This window comes from Crassostrea angulata, chromosome 4 (assembly GCF_025612915.1).
Source record: "Crassostrea angulata isolate pt1a10 chromosome 4, ASM2561291v2, whole genome shotgun sequence".
NCBI classification, from domain to species: Eukaryota; Metazoa; Mollusca; class Bivalvia; order Ostreida; family Ostreidae; genus Magallana; species Magallana angulata.
In genome coordinates this window covers 25,071,640-25,084,180 of record NC_069114.1, presented here as the reverse complement: position 1 = coordinate 25,084,180, position 12,541 = coordinate 25,071,640, and the positions used below count along the sequence as shown (strand labels likewise).

Here is a 12,541-nt window from a genome sequence, read left to right as displayed (position 1 = left end):
CTATAAATTCCATGTAGCGATACACTGTCCTATGAGTATCAGTCGTATGCTTTAAATCATAAGGGCATGATATGAATTGAAAAAGTTTTTACTTAACTTTTCTCGAATATCTTCCACGATAATTTGTAATGTTGCATTGATTTTCCTTTTTTTTCTTTCAGAGGACATCGACCTTGAATCAAATGCGCTCATTCCACAATCTGAAGGTAAATTTTTTCATGTCGAAAACTTGTCCGCTGCAAATTGTCAAAATCATCATTTCATAAAGACCACGTGAAAAATATTGTTTGAAAGCCTCACTTTTTAGGGCAAAAATTTATCATAGTAATGATGTACCGTAAATCTTTCTCTTATAGTATCTTTCTGTCTGTCCCTTTGAATGGGGGGATGGAAGCTTATTTTAAATTAAACGTGTATAAAGCCACCTTGTTTTAGTTTATCTATAAAAAAAAAAACATCAACATAAAACCTATCTTGAAAGGACAAAATCCATGTTTAGCTATAAATGGCCCTGTGATATGTCAAAAATTAAACTAGGTCAAAATGAAATAAAATTGGTGTTATGTGTTACTCTAGACCTGATACTATTTTGACATGCCAGAATTTCCCCGCCAAAACGTCTGCTTGCAAAAATATGTAAATGACAAAACCGGTTCCGGATCGGTTTTGGGGTAAAATCACAGCATTTTCGTTCTTTGGTGGTGTTTTTCAACAACAGCACACCCTCTGATCTAAAAACTGTTTTTAAATTATGAAATTGTATCAATAAAAAAAGATATTCAAAGTGAAAGTTTTTGGATCAGAGGGTGTGCTGTTGATGAAAATTAAAATGTAAACAAGAAGAGGAGCAATCCGGATTTACTTATTTTTTGACAGTATTGCACGTTTTTTCACACCTTTTTGTTTTAAAAATATAAAAACCACAAGAATCAAACACATTGTGTAATTGTCATCTAATCTGAAAAATAAAAAGGTACAGTGTGTTGTTAATGAAACGTATATGTGTTCAATTTTAACACCAAATTTTGCGCATGCACGACATTCCATACATGCTTATTTGCATACGTAAACAAACAGCGACTTTTACTTTGCGTGATTAATCTTGAAAATACACGAACGAAAGATCAACAAAACCTATAGAAAATGAAGAAAGAAGAACTCTGAAGGTATGTATAAGAATTTGATTGAATACGTAGATTTCTGTTGATTTTTTCTTGAATAAATAATATTGTTCGCAACGTTCGTCTGCATGATACTATTTGACAGATGAGAAGATTGTTCAATCCGTGTATACGTTACTCAGCCTTAAAGACTGTTTTTATATAGGCATGTAATTAAAAACATACAAGAATGATTATTAATCTGAAGATTTGGTCTAAAAACAATCAATATTCGATTGCCGATACTTAAATGCATACTGGCGAGCCAGTATAGCAGATGTCATGTAGGCAACGAGTGAACGTTAGTCGTCTATATTTAGAAATAAAAAAATGAAGGACGCAATATAGGCTAATGGAAAATATATATTTAGTAAATAAATCAACCTGTATAAACCATAATTATTTTCTTAATAGAAGGAAAAACGGCCAAGTGTTTTGTTTTAAAGTTTTTTTTAGTGTACTGTACAGCATATAATTCCCACAACTACCGTAGTCTGAATGGTGTAAAGGTAGCGTTCTCGACTGTAAATACAACGATCCGGGATCGATCACCGCTGGGCGCGATACATTTTTTTCTTTAAATATTGGATAGAAAAAATATTGAGTACACCTTTTTTCAATATACACTTTTTTACTATAACCCCCCCCCCCAAAAAAAAACCATTTTCATCATAATTTGGCAATTATAGTTTATCATCATATTATAGCAATTAAAGTTAATCTAGAAAAATATGTGTAAATGATAATATATTGATCACATGTCAAAAACAACACTTGTAACACAACTGAAGGTCTGCAGCTCCAAAAAATATTAGACTGACAGTTCCATTAAATACATTGGGGGGGGGGGGGGGGGCACTGTAATTCTACAGTTTGTCAATTTGAGTTTTTCTATAAAGTTATTTTATACTTGATACATTGCAAGTATTTGCTTAGTAGTTGTAAACATAAATATTCATAATACATATAAATGATATCTTTATTTTTTAGTGAACATTAAAGTTGTGTATCACTACATTTTTGTTTTGTATTTTCAGAACATAAAAATGAATGAAGATCAAATGAAAACAGAGAGTAAAAAGATTTTCCCATGCATCCTTTGCAAAAAAAGAACAAGGCCAAATGACAGAAAAAAATGTGAGTCAACAGCAATCCGTCGCTTCCTCAGAAAGAACTTTCTTGTTGAGGCAAACTCAAATGACATTTTGTGCAACAAGTGCAGACATCGCTACCATGGAAACCAGAAAACATGCCAGCAGAAGTCTAGTTCCCTTCCTGTGTGTCAGCCTCTACAACCAGGAATGTGCAGTCCACCATCTATATCTTTGCCTCTCCAGAGAACACCTTCTTCACATGCTTACTGCTTAATCTGCAAGCGACCGGGTCCTAAACTTGTTGTCGTGTCTTCAGCAGCTAGATTTTCAGCCTTTCTTCACCATGAAATCATCATCCCACCTGGAAGCAGATGTTGTCCATCCCACATTGATGAAGGAGAGTTTAGACCTGGTGTTTTGACCAAAATACAGACATTCGAGTCTTCATTTGTAAACAAGTCGACAGTGCTGGAACTGATCCAAAAAATACGAAATTATGCCCTCCAGACCTCAACAAGCAGATTTTCTTTTGAACTGTCTACCATGAGCAACAGTGATTATATGGCACTGACTGGTATCTCTAAAGAAAACTTTGAAGACCTCCATTCCTTTATTTCCAGTGATATTCGAAACACACAAAACCGAGGCACAAGGATGTCACTTGGAATCTTTCTTCTGAAACTGAGATCAGGAATGTCAAATCAACTTCTGGCCACGATTTTTGGAATTTCAAAGTCTTCCCTCTGTAGAGCAGTAAAATCAGTCCGTACAGCACTCATGAAGTCATTTGTACCACATCATCTTGGACTACAACATACAACAAGAGAAGAAATTATAGAAAATCATACAAGACCTCTGGCACAGGAACTTTTTGGTGATTTTACAAATAAGAAAGCTATTGCTGTTTTGGATGGAACTTATATATATATTCAGAAAAGTAACAACTTCCAGTTTCAACGGAAATCATATAGTTTACATAAAGGCAGGCCCCTTGTTAAACCCATGGTTGTCACATCCACAGACGGATACTTTCTAACAGTTCTTGGACCCTACCTAGCTAGGAATAATGATGCCACTATCCTCAACCATATGCTTCATACCAATGTAGAAGATCTGAAGGGCTGGTTCCATGAAGATGATGTTTTTGTTGTAGACAGAGGCTTCCGAGATTCAGTCGATATGCTCGAGGAGCTGGGAATAAGGGCCGAAATGCCTCGCCTGATGAGCAGAGGGCAGAAGCAGATGACAACCTTAGATGCCAATGCCTCTCGTCTGGTCACCAAGGTTAGTTGTTTTCATATTTTGATTACCAGACCTACAACATAAATTCAATCATCAATCATCATGTCAGAAAAACTTCAATACAATTACATTATACAATTATTCTACATCTGTCTTCATCTGAAATATAAACAAATGCTGTTCCAAATCATTGATTTTATGATTTTCATCATTTTAATTTTTTTTCTTTTAGTAAAGAAATATACCCACTGTTAATTTTTAATGAGGCACTTTTACCTTTTTTATGAGTGGTGCTTGTTTTTAACTTTTCAGATTCGTTGGGTTGTTGAGGCAGCCAATGCAAGGATAAAGCGATGGAAGTACCTTGCTCATGTTCTTCCAACCAATCAAGTGCCATTTATCGGTGACTATGTGCGCATCGTGTGTGCCCTCTCCAACCGTTACTGCAAGCCTCTGTCGACGGGAAGTGAAGATGAAGACATGGCCCTTGCATGCAAAATGAGGTATTTGTCAACAAAAGTTAACTCTTTAAAGACATTTGTTGAAGAAAACTGTCTGGATAAGAAGTCTGTAAAGTGGGAAGTGGCTACTGATTCTTTGGAATTCCCCAACATCAGCGAAGATGACATACGAAATCTGACCTGTGGAGTTTATCAACTGAAGTTGTGTCCAAGTTATATTCAGGAGTATTTGGAGGGGGATGTGGATATCTTGGTTCACAGTGAGTTCCATGGGCTTATCAGGGTCAAGCTACAGAGTCGTCATGTTTCTTCCCGACAGTATCTGCTCTGGATCCAGTTTTCCGAGTCTGAGATCGCTGCATGGTATTGCAGATGTCGAGCGGGTGCCCGTGTTGTGGGAGTATGTTCCCATGTCGCCGCCGTTATCTGGTTTCTCGCTGTTGGGAGACACAACAGGGAGGCTATTTCGTCTATTCAAGACTGGTCCGAGTTTGTCACTGATGCAGCTGTCATTGACGAATCTGAGGACAGTGATGACAGTGAGGTAGAGGAGTAACTGAGTTCATTTTTCTTCTTCTAGTGATTAATCAGACTCTGTTGGTATCCTGAAAATATGAACATTTTTGATTTATAATATGAAATATTCATTTATCTGATTCATTTAAACACAATACAGATCTGGTTGCATTATTATCACACAAATGTTTTGTAATCAACAATTTGTCAATTGTAACATATTATGACTTAAGCGAGAATTATATCATAATTTTTTTTTACATATATACTAGTAGAAAATTCTAATACAGTGTCAAAAGATATTTTTGTGTATTAATTTAAATAAGATGTTTATTGTTGTCGATAAGTATATACAATCTATCTAAATCATGATGGAAGCACACTACCTAGTTTTTATTTATATGCAACCTTCTTGTCAATTACAAAATCTTCACTGCAGATAAATTGTACCCTGATTACTGGTATATATATGTTTGTATAACTTGAAAACATTGTTTGCACTAGATAGGGGTATCTCCTCTGTATAGACTAATGTCAGTGCATTTTGCATGATGTGTTCTGTTATCATGTTCGTTAAATATTGAATCATTTTGTCATCTCATTTTTAAACTAATTGACAATGTGCCATAACAAAGAATCATTTACTTTATGATTACCATATTTGTTACCCATTATTTGCTATTTTAATTTCTGTGTTAAATATGTTACATGTAATTATTCTTTTATATATTTTTTAAATATATGAGTCATTGTTTGGGTTGAAAATGGTAGTTACATATATGCTATGTAGTCACTAGAGCTTAAAATATGTTACAAATAGAGTATAGTTATTGCTGTCGTTGTTTTTTTTTAATACATGTAGCTCTTCTTTGTTTTGCATTCAGGCTGGATTTAATGTATATCCTTGTACATTCTTGGAATTGGGTAAATGTGTGAGTGCCTCAGATCAGCTGATGAAAAATGCATGATATGTGTTAATAAATAATACTTTAAATAGCAATTAAACAATAATAAACCAATCTATAGTGAAGTGAACTTTTTCCCGCAATGAAATGGAAACGCTGCCAACACACCATACCATGCGGCTATGCAGCGTGTTGTACATTACATGTGACTCGACCGTTGATCTAACTCTTTTTATATAAAACAATTCAAATATTTCTTATTTTATATTTCCTTACGTTACAGAGAGAATATCGAGATGTTTTATAACACTTACTTTACAAATGCGTCGATGAAATCCTTTGCATTTGTCGCTGTACAATCCTGTTTGTCACCGTGCGAAATCGTGTCACAATGGCCGACTTTACGGAAACTAAGGTGTGCCATTCGGGTAAAAAAAAATTCAAGTCCGTTTCTTTCTCGATTAAATTCTGATAATGAACTTATCTTTAACTTCAATTTAATGACAAATACATTCAATTTCATAGATAACAATATAGTTAATATGTAATTTACTTGAAGGCTCTTTTAAAGACGTAACGTCATGCTTGACGCTATAAAAAGCACGCGTTTTTCGCTATTATAGTGTCTTCAAATAAACATCAGAAATATAATTTCTGAATCCTTAAACACAAAAAAAAAAGTTACATAACGAATGAAAAAATGTTTTAGAATATTTTTAATACAATTTTAATTGCTTTTGACGTTAGGCCGATTTTGGCTAAACATGGATTTAGTCCTTTAACAAATATGGAAAAAAAAATATTCTATCCGAGTATTATACCTTTTTCAATTTCTGGTCATGCATTCTAATATAATTCTTTAGTCTTTCGCTAAAATTATAGATTTCACAGTCCTTTTTCAAGGGTTTCAGACAGGGAGGTTTTTTTTCATTACAATAACGTATTTTTTCTACTCCAGATTGAAACTTAATTAAATGCTTACTAGATTTTGACCCATGCGTGCACGGGTTGACATATGTAGCATATGATATCGGACATTTACGAAATAGATCCATATCGCCACACCGTATATAATGTTGACATTTGCATTACAAAGCTTTAAGCCTACGATAATGCTATTATTAAATTTCACTACACTCTGCTGAGTTGGAATACTGTAACTGTGTCTGGGGAAAGGCCTTCACCACATATACCTCCCATATACCCGTAATGTAGCAGAAAATTGCAGAATCGCTTCAAAACGATTTTGGAGAAAACTAATAAAGTTGCATTGAAAATAACAGTCAAATTGTTCATTACAAACCATTTTAAAGCTGTAAATACCTTTCTTCGAAAAGTTTAATTCTATAATTGCAGAATTCATGATTTCTTCAACAACGTTTTTACACACCATGTTGGCATTTACTTATAGTAAATGCTCTGTGTTAGAGTTATCTCCCGTATTTTCTTTGATAAACAGAAAAAAAAATTCCAATGAATTTACACGCATTTGTTTTATCGTCTCTGAGTTTATCCATGCAAATATGATATTGTGGTAACATAAAATAAAGAGCCTTCCGTGATTGAGCGTAAATGTAATGCACATGCGCAAGATTGTAAAATCCAAAAAATTCAGATGATTTCCGGAATTTTTTGAGAAATTTTCGTTTACAATTAATTAGCGAAGATTTATTGAGAAAAAATAAAAACAAATTAAAGGCCAAAAATTCGAGTCTATGATTTTAATATATAATAGCATAGATATGAACTATGTTACTCAGGTGACCGTGAAGGCCTATTGGCCTCCTGTTGAATATTACAACTTGTTATATACCATTTTTGAATAAGTTTTCTCGTTATGTCACAAATGAGATAATTTTATTACTATGCCATGAAAATACATTGCGCAATTTTTCAACGTTATCATCCGGGCTTGCTGCAATACAAAATCTCCGTAGACATCACATTTTTTAGCATTGTATTGAAACTTGATAAGCTAACAGGGGCGTTTCTATTGAGAAATCTTGGAAATTTTTCATACTTTTGAATGAACATCGTTTGCATCCTGGGGGTATTTATAAATATCAAACAATATTAAGCCAAATGTGAATCCAGGATATCTTGGGACATAGTACAGCTTAGACCTTGACATTTAGCTATTGCATCAAAAATAAACATTCAGACTGTATTGTATCTTTTTAATTCACATAGATTTGTTTACAGAATCAATGACATGTTATAACAGTAATTCCTTTAAAATGTTATTATAAGACATGTGTTAATTTTAAAATGCATCAATTTTATGGAGTTGGAGAAAAACACATGATGTATCGTATAGTCGTTTAAATCTATAACGTCATGGAAAAGTATAAGACGTCACACCTTTATGACGTCATTTATACAGACAGAGCAATTAAGATTATAGAAAAATAATTGCAGTTCCTCCGTATGGACTTACAGTGGGAAAGAACAATGGATATGCAAATATATATGTATATAAATAAACACCATCGAAATCATGATAAGATCTATTTAACCTTCGTTATCAATTACAGTGTACTACAGACAATATATAACTCAAAATTGCTAATGCATTTCTCAAAAATTTCTGTATAAACATGTTATTATTTTCAACACATAAAAAGATATTTGAAATAATGGATAGCGAATAACTAATAAATGAATTTTTTTTTCAGGATATAAAAATAACGTTTTTATAATAACTAATGCAAGATTTCGGAATTCAAGGTTTCTACTCATTCAAAATTCACGTTGCCCACCTTGAACACTCTCATGGGCTATGCTGATCGTCATGGTGAAATAGAAAACAACTTAATGTTCAAAATATATGAAGTCTTTAGTAATATAATCTTATTAAAAAGGGAATTCCCACAAGAACATATGAATAGAGTAAACATTAACTGTCAGATAACAAAATACGGCACGAGATTAAAGTGAAGAATTGCATATTTTTTTGATATTTGCACATTTGTGTCAATGGCAATTTGAAAAACATGTCAACTTAAATTCCCTTATAAAAGAAACTTGCATTAGTAATTAATGACATGACGTTCCATGCATCGCATGAAAATATATTTCTCTTTATTTTTAACTAGATAGAGGCTTACAACTTACTAAGAGGGACGAATGTCCGTGGCCATTTTTAGATTTTTTTTTCCTTGAAAAGAAGAGCTCTGTGTAAAGATATAGCAAAATATATAAATTTCAAAGCTAAAATGTATGTAGTTTTCTCGAGAAAAAAAAGAAAAATTATCAATATTTGAACGACTCTTTTCTCAAAATTTAAGGAAGACCTGAAACGTAATTTGTTGACCACTTATAGATCCTCTACACATTTTGACTTTTCATTGCTTCTAAAGAATTTTTACGATCGTTCTGTTTTGTTAGATTTATCCGGCACTACCCAGTAAGTCAACGGTTAGGCAAAACTAGACAATGTAAATATTGAAGAAAAGAACACTTGTCCATGCGAATATTTATGTTAAGATAACCATACGTTTTTTTCACTAGTCCTATTAGATCAAATTGCGTCATGAAATAATCATGCATTTAGGTTAATACGGTTCGAAACTCTCATGCACCCTTCTTTTTTTGCAAACAGCGACAGAGAATGATATATTTTGTAGAATTTAAATGTTAATTTATAAAATAATGAATAATCTGCTTTTCTGACTCAATTGCAATTCTATACAAAAAACGACGTTTATTAAGCACCCCTGAGTGAATAGGATCTGAAAATTCCCATTTTTACGGATATTCTAGGCTGTTTGCACGCGCAATGATGATAAATTTCCATATAATTTGAGAAACGAGAATTTGTGGCTTTTTCCTCTTCAATTCTGTTTCTTTAAATTTGTGTTTACCAAAATTACATGTATCTGCAGTCGTTCGGCATTTCACATGTACCCGTCCAAGTAGAAACCCTTTGGACAGCTACTTGTAACGTGTTGGACGAGGTGCAGGAATAAAAGAGATTTATCGGTCTTGGTTTGACAAAAGATAGCGTCGCAAAAAATGTTTTAAAGATAATATATTTGCTGAATACCGATGTTTGATGAGACGTTGAGGTTTTATCCTGATATAATTTAGGTCTTAAGTTCTTTGATTTGTATATATTGGCTCATCGTCTGAAAACATGTAATTTTGATCCGACTACAATCATGGATACCTGTAGTGTCGGTAGCCTGAGTTGGTTTTGGGAGAGAAATTAATTAACATAGAAATTCATTGAAAACTTTTACTAATAATAATGAGTAATGTGCGTGCTTGTTTTCTTTACAGAAAATAAAGAAACCACAAAACCAACATTAGAAAGTCAATCAGTTGATATACGAGAGCTAGATATAAACCCTGTTAATGTCAAGGGCCACATTTCGCATTTGTTCTTGAGTGCGACAGGTGATATCTGGGCGAGCAATGACCGTGGTAAAGTTGGATTTATTGATCCTAGTGGTATTGATAAAACATTGATAGAAACTTGTTCTACATGTACCGGACATTTCACTCGAGCTACCGTCGATGATGAGGAAGGCGAACATATTTATTGGGTTCATAATGAAGAAAAATTTGTGAAAAGAGACGATAAGATTGAAACACGCACTGGTATTTGGGAACCAATAAGTATAATTTATTCGGCTGACGACAAATTATTCCATGTCGGGTTAGTGACTAATAATGATGCAAAGATTACTAGATTTAATCAACATTGGACAGAAAAAGATGATATTCATAGAAACAAAGCAGGAGAGAATATTTTTCAATATCCTGCATACTTGGTAAAAAATACCAATGGCGATTTATGTGTTTCAGACAACAATAAGCGCGTTGTTGTTGTAGATAAAAATAGAAATTTCCGATTTATGTACCCAGGACATGACCAAAACGGATTCACTCCTTACGGAATATCCACGGATAGTAAGGGGTTTATTCTTATTGTTGATTCTAGTTCAAGCAGTATCCATATTATTAATCAAGAAGGAGAGTTTCAGCGTAAGATAAAAATGTCTAAGCACTTGAGAGAGCCTAGAGGACTCTGCATATACGAAAGTGGAAAATGCTGTGTAGGATTCTATGGAACTATATCGGTGTACAATTACACATCGGACGACACACAAACAACAACAGCAACGACAGAATCAGAGAAGTAAAATTTAAAGATGAGAATATGAACTGAATATGGTGTAAAGTCGCTTAAAAAACTTCTATGACGTCACCCATTGTATTTAGTCAACGTTTATTTTCACTATTCAACCAGCAGGTGTTGGATATATAAATATCCAACTGATAGGAGTTGGATATTTTTAATATCCAACCGTCAATCAGTTGGATATTCAAATATCCAACAGGGCATTAAACAAAGAAAACTGAAAAAATGTTCAAACGTGTGTTTCCAATATAAATCCAAATTTATAAAACAGAATTTTGTCATCCATAAATGTATATCCGATAAGCCACGAATAAATTTTTTTGCAGAAATATCTCCTTTCCTTAATTTTGATAGATTCGGGATCACATATGAATCACTTTCATAAACTTTTAGACTTCCTCTTTGAACCTTGAACCATATCACTCCTTCTAATTAGTTTAACAATATAGGAAATATTGTCGCATTATGACTTCATAAGACTCCTATCAATTTTTTAGATAAATCATCGTCTGTTAATTGACGTCAAAATTCTGATTTCTCCTTTCTCCTTGCAAGTTTAAAATTTCATGCATTCAAACGGTATCCATGTCTTTCCAGGAATTGTGAATCTCTCTATCCATTGTACAAGTGTGTACTTTGCGTTAACAAAATTCATCTTCTAAATCTATGTCTGCTCAGTACAGCGGTATGGTTTTCTATAACATGCGCACCTGTTCACTCGTCCATGATTAAAAAGGTGTGTTTGGTTAGGCTATTGTGTATGGTATTGCTGGAATTTTACTTTTGTGTGACATCACAGTTGGATATATGAATGGGTCAATGCTTCTTAGAGGCTCAAATGGGGGAATTTTTTTAAGTAAGATAAATAACTCGATAGTGTTGAATAGTTTAGAGAAAACATCCCCTCCTCGGGCCTTCGGCCCTCGGAGGGAATTTTTTCTCTAAACTATTCAACACCATCTCGTTATTTATCCATTACATAGACAAGACACATAGCAACAAGATGGCTTGCCCCCACCCGTACGATTATTTGGAAACTGTTTTGAAAATTAAATTTTCATATATTTTGATTTCTAAACAAATTTTCTCCTTCACTTATGATTAGGATCTTAAGGGTTGTTGAACTTGGCTGTGTTTTTTGTCAAGGTGTTGGGATGTGTCTGTTATCCTTTCAAAAACAACCTGTTGGTTGCATTATGGTTTCATTTCGAACAATTTCCCAGTGGCATCATCAAAGAGAAACAATATTACTTCCTCGTGAATTTTCTTCCCATATGTTCAAAGTGTTCATCAAGTTTGGAGTTGTCGTTTCGAGAATTTTGAAAAAAAAACATATTTTCAGTACACGTATTCTTTAACTTTTACCTGAAATAGTAATTTTTCCTCGTTGCATCTACATAATATTTTTATATGTTTAAACTTGCACCTCCCACACTATTTTAAGGTTTTTATTCTAAATCTGTTTAACCAAGAATTAAGTTTAGTTCTAGAAATTTACATTCACATTCTCCTGAGTTTAATTTTAAAAACCTTGCTGACATATTTCTCCCACGTATATGTTTTCCTCAATATTTCAGGAGTAGTAACAATTTGCATCAAATAATAACTATTTAATAGTTAATAACACGCAGAAGTATTTTTCTTTCTTTCTTTTTTTGTGTTTTGTTTTGTTTTTGTTTTTTGTTTTTTGGTTTTTTTCTTTGTTTTTTTTTCTATAAACGCTACCTGGGCCCCCGCCAAAGAGAAGCTTTATATATATATATATATATATATATATATATATATATATATATAAAGCACTAAAAATGGCTAACGACACGAACAATAGAAATTGTCGTTAGCCATTTTTAGTGCTTTTTATCTTTTTATATTCAGTTTACTGGCTTATATATCTATATATTAGATATATTAGATCCGACACTTTAAAGATGCCTAGTGTTGTTGATTCTATTCAGTGCTTTATATATATATATATATATATATATATATATATATATATATATATATATATATATAT

At 33.1% G+C, this 12,541-nt stretch overlaps 1 protein-coding gene and 1 long non-coding RNA gene across 2 annotated transcripts; both read left to right on the top strand.

Moving 5' to 3' along the window:
• The first annotated feature begins 483 nt into the window (after positions 1-483).
• LOC128179713 (uncharacterized) lies at positions 484-957 on the top strand. Its single transcript, XR_008243123.1, has 2 exons — positions 484-698; positions 804-957. It is a non-coding gene; the product is annotated as an uncharacterized LOC128179713 (long non-coding RNA).
• Positions 958-2,134: 1,177 nt separating this feature from the next.
• Positions 2,135-4,562, top strand: LOC128179709 (uncharacterized; the record flags this gene model as incomplete). Its single annotated transcript, XM_052847242.1, has 2 exons — positions 2,135-3,538; positions 3,809-4,562. Coding segments are annotated over 2 exons (2,109 nt in total), but the record flags the coding sequence as incomplete, so codon positions are not given.
• Between the last annotated feature and the right edge of the window lie 7,979 nt (positions 4,563-12,541).